We start from the raw sequence: 20,000 nt of genomic DNA on the forward strand, positions 1-20,000 counted from the left end.
ATCATCTTGTTGATGCTTTTAGCTTGGTGTTGCACACAGTTTCCAAGAGTGCAACGCACAACAGTCCTTGCGAGGTGCCAGCCAACAAAATAAACACTGAAGAATAAAAGAGTTGCCGCACACTCGTAAATATGCCAAAAATGTGTTGTGGACACGTTGGCGTGTTCTTAAAACTCTGTGTCCACAATACATTTTTGGCATCGGCAGCTACGAGTGCAAACTCTTTTATTCTTCAGCTCGGTGCCGTAAACATGGGAACTGTGGTGGGTCAGTAGAGAACACAGTACAGGAAGTACCAAGCCCCAGTCTCAGTTGCATGCTGGGAAAATCACTGATGCGAACACAGCAGACAACTCAACTTCAACAAGTATTGAAATGAAGCCCCCCAACCCAGCAATGGCACTGTGTGTGTGTGTGTGTGTGTGTGTGTGTGTGTGTGTGTGTGTGTGTGTGTGTGTGTGTGTGTGTGTGTGTGTGTGTGTGTGTGTGTGTGTGTGACGTTGCAGTGAAGTGACATTCTTTCTGAACTGATCACACTCTTGTTAGTTTACCTCCATTTACTGACCCAGTTGTCAGCCATCTATCTCTGCATATTTGGGTCCTGACCTAAATACTAACAAGAGGAGAGGAGAGGAGAAACAGTGAAAACTGAAATGAAATGATGTGACAGGAGGAGAGAAACAAACATGACAACTTCTCGACTTCTCCTTTTTCCATTCCTCCTCTCCCTCTCTTTGTTCCAAGATGAAATACAGCCTAGTAATAATAATCTTCATACACGATTTGCCGTTTTTAAATATAACCTCTATATGTTTAAAATTTTAACAGCATTCCTCCCCCTATAAATTATGCAAACAATGTGTATTTGAGGAAAAGTGGCCTTCACACAGGAATCACAGTGAAAAGCGTGACATGTTTCGTGTTTTTCAGCCGATTTGTAGGCGAACATAAAAGTTAAAAATATCCAGTGGTGGAAAAAAGTACTTTACAAGTAAAAGTTCGGAATTCAAAATTTACTTGAGTAAAAGTACAAAAGTATTGATGTCACACACAATGGCAGCGGTGGCCTAGTGGTTAGAGGGGCGGCCTTGATACCGGAAGGTCCCTAGTTCGATTCCCCAATTCATCACATCGATCATGAATCACCGCTGAATAGCCCTTGAGCAAGGCTTCCATGCAGGGTCCGGCTGGAAACAAGTTTCGTACTTAGTCCGACACCCTGGGTAAACAACAAACTTTGCTTTGCTTTACACAATGTACTTAAAGTACCAAAAGTAAAAGTACTACACGGTGATGCGACGCGTTGTGAGCTTGTAGATCGGCTATTTTCAAATAGCCTAGGTATAAAACAGGGCTAAAGTAGTAAATGTATGTTTTATAATATAATCATTTATATCTGCAAAGTAACTAGCAACTAAAGTTCTCAAATAGTTGTAGTGGAGTAAAAGTACAATATTTGCCTCTGAGATGTAGTGGAGTAAAAGTAAAAGTATAGACAATTGGAAATACTCCAGTAAAGTAAAAGTACCTCAAAATTGTACTTAAGTACAGTACTTGAGTAAATGTACTTAGTTACTTTACACCACTGAAAATATCCTCATACAGGTTAATCTCAGTTAATATTGCTCATTACACCTCTAGTAGTCAGATTGAAGCTGGGTGGAGCTATGAGGACACTTTTCTGATGACACCATCACCTCTGGGCCAAAAAGAATGATAACAAGCCAAGGTAAAGTGTCCTGTCCTCCGAGGTCCAACAAAACTAACAACAGTGTGGGGGAGTTGTCAATCAAACCTATTTGAGCACGCTCACACAGCCCTGAGAAGAGCTGTGAATCAGAAATAGAGTCCAAGGCGAAGCACGCACATCCAAAAATAAGTTGGCACAGGTGCTGGCTAGACAACAATATGTGTACACTTGATGAGACTGCCCTTCTTCTCTTCAAGAGCTGTAATCAACGAGAAGAAAGGAAAATGTAATACCTGCTTGCACGTTCAAGGCCCGTAAATATTGCTACAGTTTTTTGGCTGCAAGCCAAGGCATTAAGTCAGGACCGTGTGCCAATGTCACACTACAGTAGGACCAGACAGCAAGACTAGGGAAGGCAAGGTTCTATCAGCCTGTTTTATCACCTCATTTACCTTGTGGTCATGTGTGTGATCTCATCCTGCATTCACACTAGCAACTAAGTGGCAGGCTACAAGCATTTTCAAGGACAACCTCAGTGGAGAATGGGAGTTCGGGGGGTTCAATCCCGACTGAGTCATAGCAAAAACTATGAAAACGGGACCCAATGCCTCCCTGTATGGCACTCGGCATCAAGGGACGGATTGGGGCTAAGTCAGAGGTCTTCAACAGGGGGTCCGGGACCCCTAGGGGGTCCTCAGAGCTACTATAGGGGGTCCGCCAAATCGTTGTGTGATTTTTACATTAACCACCACCAAGCATCCCTATTCTGAGGAGAACTTTAGCCAAAAATAGCAGATCTACAAGCACACAACGCCTCGCGCTGCGAGGCGTTGTGCTCTTGTAGATCTGCTATTTTGGGCAAAGTGGTTTGATGAAGGGGGGAAAAGAGCAGACTAAGTACAGAGTGAAAGGTCAGGTTTACTAAGTATTGTTTAAGTGCATGGTTACATGTCTGGAAATGCACATTAACATTAATCCAACATGATAGTGTGGTGAAACAAGTCTATATGAAGCTGCCTATGAAATCTATGAAAAAAAATCTATTTTATACAATATATAATGGGGGTCCCTACTTTATCTCTCTCTCAGCCAAGGGGTCCGTGGCCTGAAAATGTTGAAGACCCCTGGGCTAAGTCCCTGTGACATGTCCACATGGGTGTACTTGGGGTGTGCTTGTCTTGTGCATTAGATGACATTACTGTATATGGTTTATAACTACTAAGTTATTTTCAATGGAAGACACTTCAAGCCAGCGACCTGAGGCTACAAACTTGACGCCTGACATTTGACGCTGTACGTGACGAGCTACACAAGCTACATCAAAAGACGTTGAGCAGGCTTCAACCTTTGTCAGTGCTTCGGTGACGGGGTAAAGCGTCAATCATTCATATGTTTTTGTTTCATCATTTCACCTTGTCTCTCCACACATTTCCTGGGGGAATTCTTGCCCACGTCAACGAGCGTGTTGCACAACACTTCAACAGCGACTTGACGACAGTGTAGCTGACCAGGCGGTTTTGTAGCTTTTGTCGCTGGTGAAAGTATGAAATTAATCTAGTTTCATCTCACGGGAGGGATTCTGTTTTCAGCTTCACCCAGCTGATTGCTGCTCAAGTGAACGCAGGGGGGCAGGGGGGGGGGGGGTGTTATGGGTTAAGTGTCTTGCTCAGGGACACCTCGACACACTGCCGGGGCCAGGAATCAAACCTGGGACCTTCTGTTTCCCAGGTGGCCTCTCGCCCCATGAAGACCTCGTGTCAAGGTGTTTTGTGTAGTGACGTTGCTCCATGTGACCACCAGGGACTCACTTGAAGTGTTGGCTGTAAATATGGAACCATGTCCTTCATAGTGTCCCCCACCCCGTCACCATGGTGACAGGGAAACAGCATTATAAACACCAGCCATCAGCTATGGAACTGTTTCTAAATGTGCGGTCCGGCGACCACCAAGGGGTCCAAATGGACCCTTACAGGTCTGTAACTCAGAGAGTTAAATTAACACTGAGAATTTTACATTGTAGAATGGGGTCCCAAAAATGGAAAAAACAAATGGTCCCATTTCTACACTCTCAGAGTTACAGACCCATAAGGGTACATTTGGACGTTGAGGAACAGTGAGCTATGGAACCGGTTGCTTAGCGACCTCAATGAAGCAGGACTGTGGCAACCAATGAAAAATGTTTTGCATTCTTTAACAAAATGTTGTACGCACACACGCATGCACATGTGCGTGCGCACGTACACACACACGCAATATTCCAAACCTGCTTGAGAAATAATGCAAGGGCTAATATTTACACTATAAATCCATTTGACCTACACACACACACACACACACACACACACACACACACACACACACACACACACACACACACACACACACACACACACACACACACACACACACACACTGCAGCATGCACCTGCTGGCACAACACACACATAGGAACATTACATAAATTAGCCCACACAGACAGACACGCACACGCACACGCACACGCACACACACACACACACACACACACACACACACACACACACACACACACACACACACACACACACAAACACACAAGCACCCTGATGAAAAATGTGAAATTGATGACTCATGCCATGTGTCAGTGTCACCAACGATATGAATCATAATTAATAAACTAATAATTAAGTACTAACTATGGTGAGTGATGTAAGCCTGTTGTTTAATCTGAGAACTATACCAAAACTATTCTCAACACAGACCTCTCTTTATTCTCTCTCTCTATTATTGTTGTTATTATTATTATTATTTAATGTATAATTGTTTTAAAACAATGTATGTTTCTACAGTATAGATTATGAAACTAATATTTATTTGTGTACAACTTACGTAAAATACATAGAATTCAGCTCGCAATATATGGCTTTGCTTACAGTATACTGCAATATATTGCAATGTTTAAATCATAACCCATGTTTTGTGATGATGATATTGTATTGCCAGTTTGGTGGCAATACACAATTTAACAGCATTTTGATGGGTTCAAGGGCATTTTATATTTAGTTGCGCACCGGTGTTGCACGCCAAAAACATAAGATCTGATGTTTTCAGCACAATTACCCTAGCATAACTCAGGTTTATACGGTTGGTATGAGGATGTTACAGTTGGTGCATGGCATTATTAAACGCTAAGCACTCAAATCCACTTTTGACAAGGACCACAATGGAAATAAGACCTGAGGGGTTTTACTGTTATCCTTCATGCACTTTTAATTGCACACATACTCTACATTGGTGTTGCAACCATGTAATTGCCCTTTTAGTGAACGATCAAAACAAACAAAAAAATACACAAATTCCACATATGAACTGCTCAATTAAAGGATTACATGGAGCAGTTGAACCCGGGTCAACTGACTAGACTGTCTGTGAAGATGATCCATGAAGATCATCAGATGACTTCAGTCCCCAACGACGTAACTGTTGGTACATAATGAACCCTACCCATCATGACCTTTGACATACAAAACCTAGTCAGTGCTCTCTGCGTCGGTGGCTCTGTCTGTATATCGTCTCTGTCGGGTGGAAACCTTGTACTGTATGTCCAAATCTGTTACTTTTGAGGAAATGGAAATTATTGAAGCCATAGACGCCTGGTGGCCAAATCTGGTGTTGCAAGACTTCCGCGTTTAGAACGCCTACTGTGCATGCTTCTATCGTCTGAAAACGCTAGTGCGCCTGCTCTATCGGCTAGAGCAATTTTGGGCTAGTGAAAGTTACAGGTATGGTGTGTGTGATAATATAACAAATGTGAGCTTACCATAATCACAGTAATCATCATATTCAAGGGCTTTTGGAGAGAAATGAGACAGACTCCATGATAGAGCACTGGAGAGGGGAGGTGTGTGTGTGTCTCTGTCCAGCTGATGCTCGTTGATGCTCGTTAATGTCATATACACCAAGGCAATTGTGTTTCTGCACTCATTTTCGGTTTTGGACACATTTTCCTTTTGGTCCAAAAAACGGCACTTATCAATTAATCGGTCAATCGATCGGTTTAGGTTATCAACTATCAATTAATCGATAATTTGCATCCCTACCTGCAGCAAATCCCGGAAGAAGAGTGCACTTCCGTGGATTCATGCGCTGGGGTGAGCAACTTCATTGAAATGAATAGGTGGGGGCGGGGCCGTCCGCCCTCTAGTTTTTATACAACTCTATGGGATCTACAAGCTCACAACACGTAGTTCGGCTATTTTCGCTACTTTTGCACGACGCTCTTGTGCGACGAAGTAGGACATTAATTTAAGGGAAAAAATACAAGGAAAGATGATACATGGAGATACAAGGTCTCTGCAGCCTGACAGCGATGATAATGAGGTCTGATCTGTGCACAGTAACAGTCTTCATCTCAAAAGATGTGTGTGCGTGTGTAGACTGGCAGAACAACCAGGTCCATCTAATCACACACACACACACACACACACGCACACGCACACGCACGCGCACGCGCACGCGCACGCACACGCACACGCACACGCACACGCACACGCACACACACACACACACACACACAAACTAAACTAACTTTAAGAGCACCGAGGGTGAAAAGGGGGCCTGAACCCTATTTACAAGACAAACAGCCATAAACAGTGTGTGTGTGTGTGTGTGTGTGTGTGTGTGTGTGTGTGTGTGTGTGTGTGTGTGTGTGTGTGTGTGTGTGTCAGACCCCCCACATTGAGGGTTCACAGTGCTGAAAGCAGCTTAATAATATTGAGCATTTAAATGAACTTGATCTAATGTCTCACTGAACTTGATGAACTGCCACACACAGTTCTTGTTGAATAAAACATTAGAACCTCCATGTTTTAGCTGGGGGAGCCCCAGGGGTCTTTGAGGGGAGTGCGGGGGGTCCCCACTCCCCATGTAAATGATTGATGGTTAGAAACCAAGTGGATCCTTAGAGGTCTGTAACTCTGAGAGTGAACAAATGGAACAAAATACATCATAATATGATGTATTTTGTTCCATTTGTTCACTCTCAGAGTAATATTATTATTATTATTTCCTTTTTATAAATGTTTTAATCCACATATGAGAGTGCAAGGCTCTAAGAATGGAAATATTTAGTTGGCTAAAAGCACTTTGGTGAAGAGAAGAGAAGAGAAGAGAAGAGAAGAGAAGAGAAGAGAAGAGAAGAGAAGAGAAGAGAAGAGAAGAGAAGAGACGAGAAGAGAAGAGAAGAGAAGAGAAGAGAAGAGAAGAGAAGAGAAGAGAAGAGAAGAGAAGAGAAGAGAAGAGAAGAGAAGAGAAGAGAGAAAACTTTATTGATCCTCAGTAGTATATATTCAGGGGACCAATAAATGTAGCTAGCAGGGCTAATCTACAAGTAAATGTCCCCTTTCAATCAATAAGGTAAAGAAATAAACTTTACAGCTGTCGTTGTGCAGTTAAAGGCGGCTCGTCGGAACTGGGAGTCAAATTACGTGTGTTTTAAAAGGCAACATTTCAGACCCCTAAAAGTCATCTCTGTGGTCACCATGGATACAGGACCCCCAGGCAATACCCCCTGACTTATTCCTCTGACCTGAACTTCATGGAGGGAATGGGGGAGAGGGGGGGGGGGGGGGTTAGAAGAAGGGAGGGAGACAGACAGACAGACAGTAGTGGTGGGAAAAAACGTTAATATCAGTGAACGAACGATTTCGTTCACGGCAATGATTCGTTCAAATTATTCTTTCACATTCTCGTTCAGTAGAGCTATTTTCTAGTGAATCGCGCAAGCGTTATTATTACGTTGCGTGTACAGCCCGCCCTACCGTCCTGTGTACGGGGGGAGGGGATGGGGGGCATGAACAATAGCGTTAACGTAACAGTTTCAGAACGTGAACGAGCTAGTTCATGTTCACGGCAATGAACTAGTTCTTTTGAACGTATCGGTCATGAACGACCCATCACTAACAGACAGAGGGAAGAGGGGAGGATGAGGAGAGAGTGAGGAAGGGGGGGGGGGGGGGGGGGATGAGAAATAGGATGAGACAGGTATACGTGGAGTAAAGGTGAATGAAAGAAAGAGAGAGAGAGAGAGAGAGAGAGAGAGAGAGAGAGAGAGAGAGAGAGAGAGAGAGAGAGAGAGAGAGAGAGAGAGAGAGAGAGAGAGGGAGGGAGGGGTAAATGTCAGACCACAACATGCAGGAATAACAGAGAAGGTCAGGGGTGGTCCCGGCCCTCTCACCAGAAGCCTCCATGAACACCTGAATGATCTTTCCTCTCTTGCGTTTTTTAAAAGCACGCCATATATTTCTACCCAGGATGCAGCTGGGCGTGACGGAGATAATGTTGAGTGAAAGGTCAGGAGGTCGAACCTACAAAACCTGTACCTAAATAATGCTGTTGTTCACAAACACCCATTCATGTCATTTTGCCTTTATTCTATTTCCATTTTTGTATTGCTCTTATGCAGTGTTGTAAAAGTAACTAAGTACATTTACTCAAGTACTGTACTTACTGTAAGTAAAATTTTGAGGGACTTGTACTGGAGTATTTCCAATTGTCTATACTTTTACTTCTACTCCACTACAGTACATCTCAAGAGGCAGATATTGCACTTTTACTCCACTACAATTATTTGAAAACTTGAGTTACTTTGTAGATATAAATTATTACATTATAAAACATATATTAACCACTTTAGCCCTGTTTTATACTTAGGCTATTTGAAAATAGTCGATCTACAAGCTCACAACGCGTCGCATCGCGACGCGTTGTGAGCTTGTAGATCTGCTATTTTCAGATTCAAATGAGGTTCAAATGGACCCATAAGGGTCCATTTGGTTCTATTTGTACCCTATCAGCGTTGGACCTGTAAGCGTCCAAACCGACACAAATAATACTGTTCTACAAACACCACCCTCTCATGTAAGTTTACCCAACAATTCTATTTCATGTTTATTTATTTTTTGCTCTATTTATTCCTTCTTCTAGATTGAATTTGTTACAGTATGCAAGAGTATACAGTCCTTAGGTTTTGGTTCCTTGACATTGTAGGAAGGAAGACAGATTGTGAGGTACGGTAACGGTACCTTTGTTCTATTGTGTTTTTAAAAGCCTGTGTTATGTCTATTATTGCTTTTGTGTGCCTGAAGCACTTAGTATTTGTCTTTGTGTATATAAAACTTTCAGCTATACAAATAAAACTTGCCTTGCCTGCAATTATTTAAATGTTTACAAGGTGAGAGTTCACAAGGAAAGTTTTTTTTACCATTTCATCACCAAGAGACTTTCTATGGCTGGGTCTGTGTCCCATGCAAGGACTACAGACTCAGACTGTCTCATGCAAGGACTACAGTCTGTCTGTGTCCCATGCAAGGACTACAGACTGTGTCCCATGCAAGGACTACAGACCGTGTCCCATGCAATGACTACAGACTGTCCCATGCAATGACCACAGACTGTCCCATGCAATGACTACAGTCTGTCTGTGTCCCATGCAAGGACTACACTGTCATATTATGCAAGGACTGCAACAGCAACAGACTGTCTGTGTCTAATCACTGGTGGAAATAGTACATAAGTAAGAGTATCAATAACTGCTATATAGAAATTTACTTCAATTAAACTCTGTTTAAGTAAAAGTCCTGCATTAAAAAGATACATGAGTAAAAGTACAAAAGTATTTGCATCAAAATACACTTAGTACCAAAAGTAAAAGTACTACTACTCATTATGCAGAATGTCTAAAATGACATAAGAAATATAGACCACAATGGAAAGTTTTTCCCATTTTTTCCAAATCTAAGAATCTTAGAAGAGAGAAAAGAGAGAGAAAGGGAGAACAGACAGAATACACATAATAAAGCTTAAATATGTTTTAACGGTAACAGGATAGATGGACTGTGGACATCTGGGAACCTCTATGTAAAATTGGCTATTTTGTCCAAAATGTAAAAAAAAAAAAAAAAGTTATGTAAAGTAGGCTATACATGATGTGAACATGCACGGTACATCATTATCAGACAATGTTATCCTTCAACTTCTTGTCTATGCCCCAAAAATGACTGGATATACAGGTTTTGTAGCCATTTATAGCAATTGTAGAAATATTAGACCTTAATTGTCGCCTGTTCTAATCATGTATATAGCCTACTATACTTTACTTTAAAAAAAAAAACATTTTCCAAATATTTTATCTTTTAACATTTTGGACAAAATAGCCAATTTTACATAGAGGCGCCCAGATGTCCCTAAGAGCCCACCTATCCTGGCTGTTACCGTTTTAATAGACAAACTTACCGTTAGAAGACTGTCAGTTAGGCCTACTTCCAGCTTATATCAGCCCGTTTAACATCTAAAATCTAAATAAACACGCAACAACACCACCACCACACACACACATAAACATCACACGCATAAATATACACCATCCATCCACACACACGCACCGACTCACTCACTGCTGTCTGCTGGTGTAAAAGGCAAAGCGACTCATGGACAGTGTTGCCAGGTTAGTGAGAGAAATATGCAACCAGGTCTATGAAAACAAGCCTAAGAGAAGCGTCTATTATTTGAACATAGCAGACCTACAAGCTCACAAAGCGTCGCGATGCAACGTGTTGTGAGCTTGTAGATCTTCTAATTTAACAACACAAGCCTGGCACGGGGGTCCCTGCCTGGCACAAAATGTTTTCAGATGGTGATACGCGGACTTATTAATTTTGGGGGTTTCGGGTTTCCTTGACATGAAAGTGTTTGAGAACCACTGGTTTAAACAACATTAGGAAACAAGCCCAAATAAGCAACTACACTTTAGAAACAAGCCCAAATAAGCAACTACACTTTAGAAACAAGCCCAAAGAAGCAACTACACTTTAGAAACAAGCCCAAATAAGCAACTACACTTTAGAAACAAGCCCAAAACCCGCAACCCGGCCACAACTAACAAATATTTACAAGTAACTTCACAGAAAAATAAGTCCAAATTCGCTTATAATAAGCGGACATGGCAACATAGGCGTGAGAGGGACAGTGGGGAGCCGCCAGCCTGCGCATGCGTGATCGTTCAGGTGGAAATAAAGGCTTTTCCTCTAGGATCCGCCCACCTGTCATCACACACACACGCGCGCGCGCGCGCACGCACGCACGCACGCACACACGCACGCACGCACACACACACACACACACACACACACACACACACACACACACACACACACACGGATTGAATGGGGAGGTTATGAATATTACATGTGATGAGTGGAGGGAGAAGAGTGAATGTTAGTTCACTGAAGTGAAGGAATATGATGAGTGTGAGTGTGTGTGATTTTGAAAACATGACCAATGACAAAAAACTCCCATATCTGCTGGGCGAAGTACAACAATGTGCAAACACAGCAGCAAGATTCGTGAGTTGCTGTGATAGGAGAAGGATATCGAACGGAACACAACCACCCTAAAGACTAATCATTGTGTATATTCCTGCACTATACCTGCACCCAGTGATCTTGGTACATAGAAATTGATCTATTGAAGATTCTGACTTTCAAATGTACATTTTTTGTTTTGATTATATCGCTGTATTGTTGTATTGTGTTTTTTGCTTTGGCAATGTAAACGTATGTTTTCTCATGCCAATAAAGCCCTTTGAATTGAATTGAATTGTGTGTGTGGGGGGTGGGGGGGGTGAGGGAAGCCTCATGACGACAATATATTCATGCCAAGGGAGGGGCTGGCAGCAGCTCTTATCTTGGCCACACACACACACACACACACACACACAAGATAGCCTACAGTAAATGTAAATAAACAAATAGGACGTCAGCCTACAGATGTAGCGCCTGATTGGTTTTATTCCAATACGTTTAATAAACCAATGTACACATTTCAACACATTTATTTTGCTCATCATCAAGCTGAGTGGACATTCATTACACAATAAAACAGTATGCTGTACAGATAACTTTATTCACACTCATCTCGGCCCCCCCCAAACTAATCACAAGTCAAATTATTAGTCATAATGATCACATTATTATACCCGCAAAAGTTACGATCCTGGGCTTTAAAGGATAAACGTTATTTTAACCAATCTCTATGTTAAAGCATATTATTACAACATAACCAGTACATCATGCAGTGGTTGGAGGTGGTCTCCCTGTTATGTGAAGCAGAAGGTGCACTTGATTGGACACTAGATGCGAGGTAGCACCATATTTATGGAATTCAAACATTGTAGCAATTACTCTGTTGGCAGAGATATCACATTGTAGCTTTTAATCACACTTCCCAAACATGGGGATGGTCGCTAAATGTCTGTGTGCAACGAATGTTGGTGCATGGTGTTAATTATACCTTGAGTGTAAAATACACCCATATATAGGCCAATGTTACTCTCACAGGGTTAAGTAAACACAGAGGATTTTGCTGTGTACGTGACAAAACCTTATTACCTCAGTCAGAACGTATTAGTTAATAGTTTTATATTCTGATAATCACCACTACTATAGTGTTTGTTCAGTAACAGGGGTCTCCCCGTCTCTCCAGCTCTTTAGTAAACAGAAAATACATTTTCAGATTGGGATACCGATTTAATCCAATCAGGGATGAGGATACAGGATAAACAAGTGAAATTGGAAGTGATGAAACAAAAAAAAAAGAACAGGGAGACAAAAGAACTAGATTATTATAAAATTGAAGCTGACAAATTGGTTCTCTCTCTTGACTGGATGCAATTGGTATCCCGACCTGAAGATGCATTGAACTGAATGTTTATTAAAAGGTAGGGTAAGTGTTTTTTTGTGTTAAAATAAGTATTAAATAGCTCTATATTTGATAGTCCTCATTGCTATAGTGTGTTTGTTCAGTAATGGGAGTCTCAAGTCTCTCCAGATCTTTAGCAAACAGAAACGGCATTTTCAGGTCAGGATACTACTTTTATCCATTCAGGAGAGAAAACTTGCAGGATACAGATTAAACAAGTGAAATTGGAAGAAATGAGCAGACACAATTGAAGTGGAGCAGTATACATTTTAAGCTGGTAAATGAGCACTCTCTCCTGATTGGCTGAACAATTGCATCCCCCCTGAAAATGTATTTTCTGTTTATGAAAGAGCTAGAGAGATGGGGAGACCCCTGTTACTGAACACTCTATAGCAATGATTTCTATCAGAATATAGCTTTAACTTTTGAACAGAAACATGTCACACACTTTAACTCTGAGCGTGGACAAATTTGACTACTCTCAGAGACTACTCTCAGAGTTACAAATTAAAACATTAACTTAAGGATTTTATGGTGCAGTTGCGATTTGGGGCGAAAACATTTTAACATCAATAAAAGTGCATAAACATAAATATGACAAGCTGTCATTGCAGTGAAGCTCCCCTGACAAATTCACTGACTTAACTATGGCAACGAAAACATGAAATAACCCCTTTGATCATAAACAGCTTAATGTGACGTAAAAATGCAAATCTTTGGTCCTATCCATGGTTACAGCCGAACCCACGCAATACATTTGTTTTAGTTTCGTTTTTGGCATTTCTCGACTGAAAAGTAATTTTTTGGTAGTGTGAGGACAGAATATCTCAAAATAAGCCATTCAGAATCATTCCTCACATGACATGTATTCCTACTAGACCGTAAGAGTTTACATGAACATGACACCTGATTCATTAAATTCATTCATAAAGGCTGTCTGATGATGCAGCAGTGTTTTTGAACAAATAACAGACTTAATCTTGCTCATGTAGGTTAATCAAAAAATAGTTATTTCTTCTTTTAAAATGTCTTACAAACAAATCGGCCCATCTGATTAACCACTTAACCCTGTATTTTAATTTGTTGTATAATGGTGGCATACAAAAACAGCGCAAAATCGTGAGCTTGTAGGTATATTTTCAGTTTTTCTTTTTTTAATCATCATCATCCGTTTTTATGTCTGGAGACTCCCGTACAGGACAGGCTTCAGACGTGCTTCCTCAATCATTAATGGTAAACGAGGCAAAAAAACGTGATATTGATTTGAAGTCATATCGCCAAGCCCTACTGCCGGACTGCATTGAAGATGTATTATGACCCTATGGGTTTCTAGAGTGTATCTGGACATAGATGCATTGTCAGTTGAGAACATTCTATGGCATAACCTTTTGAGCATTTGTTTTACTTCTAAGATACTTGTTAAGTATCTTTTCAAATTTGTTTTTCATTCATGTGGCATTAGGTGGAGTAGCAGTTAGGTGGCTGATGGCAGTTCAGGCTTTAAACTTCAAAGAAAGGCTTAATGCCCTTTACAGAGGATTACATGACTTTACTCCTGCACATGCACGTACACACACACACACACAAGCACGCACACACACACAGGGGGCTATACAGCACAACCTGTGAGTGAATTGTAAATGTGTGCATGTACATGTGGATGCATGGTGTGTGCATGTGTATAACTACGTGCACGCGCACACGCACACACACACACGCACACACACACACACACACACACACACACTTTCTCTGCTAGATACATGAGAAGTGATTTGTGGTCAGAAGATAGGTAGGAGTAGGAGTGTGTGTGTGTGTGTGTGTGTGTGTGTGTGTGTGTGTGTGTGTGTGTGTGTGTGTGTGTGTGTGTGTGTGTGTGTGTGTGTTGAAGGTCATGTCATATATGTAGGGCACAGGGAGGGAGTAGAGGAGAGAGACAAGAGGAGAAGAATAGAGATGGGCTTGCGAACTGAATGGTCACTTGGCTACTGCCAGCCACAGTGGGAGCATATCTATGTTGTTTCTACCCTAACTCTAACCCTAATGCTAAACTGAGGGAATATAGAGCCGAGGGAACAAAGGCCTGACCCTGTCACAGCCTGCTAGCTAGCCACAGCCTGCTAGCCACTCATGTGTGTCCATATACACAGTAAATATGACAGGAAGCATATTTTGATCTGATGATAATATCTAAAATATATATACATATATAAGTATGGGAAAATATGTTTCCAGACCTGAAAACAAAGCTCAAATCCACGATGCATTTTAACGAACATTTATCTACGCTGCTGTTGTAAGAAGACGAGTGTTCTCCCATCTACATGTTGGCTCATATTTCCATTAGTAACGTCATATTGCAATGTTTCTATCACTATTCTACCATCTGCTTTCATCACTTTAGTAAATAATATATTCATGTTCTCTAGCTGGTATGTTGATATCGTTTCACTCTGCTGGATACCACATAAGTTATGGATGTTATTTCTACAGTCAATCTTTGTGTATATAGATATAGATATGACATATTTCTTTTGCATATGTTGGTCCCTCTCTTGGTAAATTATTTATAATCCATTAACTAAATGGACATTATCACCTAATACAACAGTATAATAGATGTAATAACCAATTATTATAGGATATAATTATATGGATCTCGAGATCCACTTGGGACCGGCGTGGCTCCAATGTGGATCTCTGACTGCATGTGTCACTCATTTATGATGCATCTATGACGTATGACGTATTTGGGCAAGGTTTAGGCCCAACCAGACAGAGGCCCAATAACCTCCATTGAAAAATTAAGTTAAATATTTCAAAAAGTATAAAACGTCTTTGGCCTACTGGCAGTGTGCACAAAAGGTTTGGCACCAGCGGTTTGTGAGATTAGTGCCGGACACACAAACCAAGATACTTTACATCTATTTGTGTATATTGTCGCTGTCGGGCAGAAACCTTGTACCGTATGTCCAAAACTGTTACTTTTCAGGAAATGGAAAAAATAAGTCTTCCAATTGAACAAATGTAGTTATTATTATTTAGTCACAAGCTCTTGTTAACATTTTCATTGGTTAAATATTTATAAAACCCAGACAGACTTGGCTACTTTCAACCTGGCATCCCTATTTCATCCATGTCCTTGTAGGCAAAAAAATATATAAATACGGAAAATAGCCATTCTACAAGCTCATAGCACATCACATGCGATGTGAGCTTGTAATGGCTATTTTTGCTAATTTCGCGTGACGCTGTCATACAACAAAGTATAAAATAGGGCATTCATTCATTTATGAAAAAAACATATCAAGATTAAATATGGAATTACAAGGTTTCTGGCCGACAGCAACAATATATTATTTAGTCATTTCCAGTCATTGATGTGTAAATAACAGTGTGTAAAAGTTATTGCGGTCCTTGAAATAAAAAAAAGATTTGAGAACCACTGGTGTCATTTAAAGGGTTGGTGTTTCTGCAGAGGAGAGGGGGGCTGGTCAGCTCTCCTCCAGCCAGGACAGGGAGTCCGTGCTGGGGTCGCTCAGTCGGAGGCTGGCCTCCTGCATGCTGCGCTCCAGGTGCTGGTGGCACGAGGAGCAATGGGAGGACACCGCGTTGTGGAGGAGGTACAGCTGGTTATGAAGAACCTTGACCTGCAGAGAGAGAGAGAGGGAGGGAGGAAGAGACGGGGGGAGAGGGAGGGGGATAATTAGATGGCAACTGGAATAGCAACCGTTTATGGAGAGCCGAGAGCCTTGAACTCCTGGGGAAATGGCATCAAAGTTCATTCAGCCATCTATCAACCATCCATCCATTTTAAAGTTCACAATCCATCCATCCATTCCATCGCTCTCTCTCTGTTTATCCCTCTCTCTTACAGTACATCTTGTTTCTCTGTCTCTCTCTCTCAAAGAACAGCATGATAACCATAAGAGAAGAAACATTAATGTAAAATCAGTGGATAGAATACCATACAATAAAACAAAAATCACACCTGTGTGAAGGTAGCGGCGCCTTTGATATATTTTGTCATAGATATGTGTTTCAATATTAATATCTAATATATAATATCAATATTAGTTTATACCCCAGTTAATAAGAATAAAGAGGACGAACATAAGGATGGACATACACCTGGACATAGACACGGACATACGTACACACAGAGAAATACTAGAGAAACAATATTAAATCTCTGTAAATTTATTTCAAGGCTTCCAGTGGCACTAAATAGTGCCATTGGAAGCGAATCACCAAATGCATTCCAAGGTAAGTGGCAAAAACTGATCTGTCATAGCTGATAGAGTGGGTACCTAAAAAATAAACTTTGTGTGTCCGTGTGTATACATGTGGTACCAGAAAGATATGCATGTGTTATGAAATAATCTATACAATTTATAAGCCGTACCCAGAGTGTTTATGTTCCGGACTTTTACAGTTTATATAAACCATCTAATTTTGTATTCATGATATAATATTGATGTCATGAATAGTTCCCTTGCCTGACCAATCAGAACGTTGACGGGCCTGACCAATCAGAACCTTGACGGGCCTGACCAATCAGAACCTCGACGGGCCTGACCAATCAGAACATTGACGGACCTGACCAATCAGAACCTCGACGGGCCTGACCAATCAGAACGTTGACGGACCTGACCAATCAGAACCTTGGCGGGCCTGACCAATCAGAACGTTGACGGACCTGACCAATCAGAACCCTGGCGAGCCTGACCAATCAGAACGTTGACGCAAAAGCCAGGTATAGAGGGCTAATATCCGCTCTATACCTAAAGGTATAGAGCGGCTAGCGCCGCTAAAAAACAGAATAACAGAGAAATAAACAGTTAAAGTGAATACAAAATAATACAACTGGAAAGAATACAAAGAAATAGACTTAATATAAAGGTATGTTTTCAGAGGTGATTTAAAGTGATTTTGCTAGCCTTAGATCCTGAGGCAGGGTGTTCCAAAGCCTTCTCTGGTCTTGTGGTAGTGTAACTGTATCTCACCTTGTTTTCTTGCAGCAGGTTCAGTTTCACGGTGAGATCTTCTTTAGTCTTGTGGTATCGCTCTTTCTGCTTCTGGAATTCGCTCTGAGCTTGTTCCAGTTTAGGCAGCGTGTTCCCATCACGAGGTCCCATGTTCAGCTCCTCCAGGTCACAACGGTACGCATCGTACTCTATCCTGTACACAAGGTAAAAAAGAGACTGCTTTTAAACTGTATGTACTGGAAGCTGACCAGTACAACCAGTCCGCTAGTGTTGTACTGGAAGCTGCCCAGTACAACCACAGCCTTACCACAGTCTTCTACTGTTGGTTACTGGGAGCCAGTACCACTACAGTCTACTACTTTTGTTCTGGGAGCTGACCAGTACAACCACACAGTCTTCTACTGTTGTACTGGGAACTGACCATTACAACAGTTGAAGACTGTGATTGTACTGGGGGCTAATCAGTACAACACAGGTCTCCTATGGTTGTGCTGGGACTGGGACATGACCATTAAATTAATAATAATAAAAAAGGAGAGATAAGGAGGACAAGAGATGAGGATGAAGAGGAGAGGAGAGACTGACCTGGCCGACTCGTATTGTTTGACGTTAACCATGGTGTCTTCTATTGTCTTGTTCAGTAGAGTGTTCATGCCAGTGGTGAAGGTGTTGATGGAGGCAGCGAGACTCTCACCGTTCTTACACAGAAACCTGTGGCTCTCTGCGTTCAAACCAAACTCTACCTGACACACGCACGCGTACGCACGCACGCACGCACGCACGCACGCACGCACGCACACACACACACACACACACACACACACACACACACACACACACACACACACACACACACACACACACACACACACACACACACACACACACACACACACACACACACACACACACACACACACACACACACACACACAATTTTACTTGAATCCCAATGCAGTGTAAATTTGAAATGTTTTAGTCTAGTTTTTGTTGATTTAGTCAACTCAAATTGAACAGGTTTAGTTAAAGTGTAATGCACTGTTTTAAATGATTCTCAAACATGCATTCTTCTTTTTAAGTTTGAGGACAATGAAACTTTACACTCATTCAACGTGTCAATCAAGCTTAATTTACGAACCAAGATAAGCAACTCTGGTCCATTCACTTCTCTAATCAGTACAGGTCAGTGGTGGTTTCTTTAGCTTGCATTGTATTTCAAGTTTAGCGTAAACACACCAGCTGACCTGATTAAATAACTTTAGCTTGTGGGCTTACCTTTGAATACAATTCTGAATGACTTGTATTAGTTGTTCTGGATCGCTTCCCCACTAGTCCTTCCCTAACATTTCGTCTAGTTTTTATTTGTTAACAAAATTGTCAATATATTTAATCATAGTTTTTGTCATCATAGCATAGTTTTTATTTAGTTTTTGTCAGTGAGAAAAGGTAATCGAAACAAACATTTTTCGTCATAGTTTTAGTCGTCAAGTGGTTAGCTCCGGTTGAGTCATTTGATTGGACAAGAGGCAGTGCTGATATACAGTACAACACTGGAATGTTGTATTGTAAGACCCAATTCATAGTCGCCAACAGGGACATATTGATGTCATAACGGACGTCCACCTAGGAGGTACAACACTTTGTAAGCAACTTAACCATAGTTGTAATATTCTAGTCCATTTGTAATGTGTTTAATGTTCTAGTCTATGAATAATGTTTGCCATGTTCTAGCCTATGTATTCAAAGTCTATGTATTCAATTGAAAGTGTTGATCAAATCCTACTTTATAATTTTCTTAAACAGGCATTTTACATTAAAACTCCAGTCACAAAAAAAACTTTAAAAACACCCCTTATAAACAACCCTGTTTTAAACTAGTTTTTAAGCTACACACCCCTCCTATATAAACCCATTCAACTTCAATCTCCATTTTAACCATATTTAAAACATGGTTCTGGTGACTTCTAATGGATGTTTTTTCAATTACGTTTTTTGTATATATTTTTTTGAAAATGAATTAACAACAACATTGGAAAAACATGGCCCCCTAGAGCATTAGAAGGACAATATCAGTCACCAGAACCAAGGACGTCTGTTTTCAATGATCTCTCTATTCATTCAGCTATGGCCGCCCCTCTCGGTCCCATCCTGGTTGATAATCTATAATCATCATCATCATCATCGTCGTCGCTATATGACTCACATGCAGTGGAGGGGTTTTGAGGCTGAGCTCTGCCAAAGTGTCTCCCAGTGCCTTGTGGGTATTGGCCATCCCACCGATCTGATTGGCCAGCGTCTGGGCCAGCTTGGTCACATGACAGTAGCGCTGCTGGTCATCTTTTAGGACCTCGAGGCGAGGCTGGAGGTCGAGGTCGACGGTACGAGAACCACGACCCATCTTCTCACAGAGAACCTGTCTAGTACACTAGGGGAGTGAGGGGGGGAGAGAGAGAGACAGACAGACAGACAGACAGACAGAGAGGTATTAGATTGGTGGTTGTCCAAGTGGGGTCCTTGGGGGGGTTCTAGGGGGTCCCCAGCTATTTTCAAAAAATCTAGACACAGCAAATCTTGTATGGCACAAAATA

General features: G+C 41.4%; 2 protein-coding genes across 3 annotated transcripts in view; both read right to left on the reverse strand.

Moving 5' to 3' along the window:
* LOC311035377 (uncharacterized protein) overlaps positions 1 to 10,105 on the reverse strand; it is a 33,446-nt gene extending 23,341 nt beyond the window's left edge. The window contains exons 1-2 of one of the 2 annotated variants that reach the window (XM_084043540.1): positions 9,962 to 10,094; positions 552 to 613 (exon numbers count right to left, since the gene is read on the reverse strand). The gene's annotated coding sequence lies outside the window, so the exon portion shown is untranslated. Of the gene's footprint in view, positions 1 to 551; positions 614 to 9,961 lie in introns of both variants that reach the window. The other variant, XM_084043539.1, reaches the window with a different exon arrangement.
* A 5,336-nt stretch (positions 10,106 to 15,441) lies between these two features.
* Positions 15,442 to 20,000, reverse strand: part of LOC311035398 (arfaptin-1-like) — a 12,489-nt gene continuing 7,930 nt past the window's right edge. Inside the window, exons 5-8 of the mRNA XM_084043572.1 lie at positions 19,616 to 19,837; positions 17,998 to 18,155; positions 17,431 to 17,605; positions 15,442 to 16,074 (exon numbers count right to left, since the gene is read on the reverse strand). Coding sequence (XP_083899698.1) covers positions 15,919 to 16,074; positions 17,431 to 17,605; positions 17,998 to 18,155; positions 19,616 to 19,837 — 711 coding nt within the window. The 3' untranslated portion in view covers positions 15,442 to 15,918. The remainder of the gene's footprint in view (positions 16,075 to 17,430; positions 17,606 to 17,997; positions 18,156 to 19,615; positions 19,838 to 20,000) is intronic.

This window comes from Gymnoscopelus microlampas (genome assembly GCF_963454915.1).
Source record: "Gymnoscopelus microlampas genome assembly, chromosome: 19".
Lineage (NCBI taxonomy): Eukaryota > Metazoa > Chordata > Actinopteri > Myctophiformes > Myctophidae > Gymnoscopelus > Gymnoscopelus microlampas.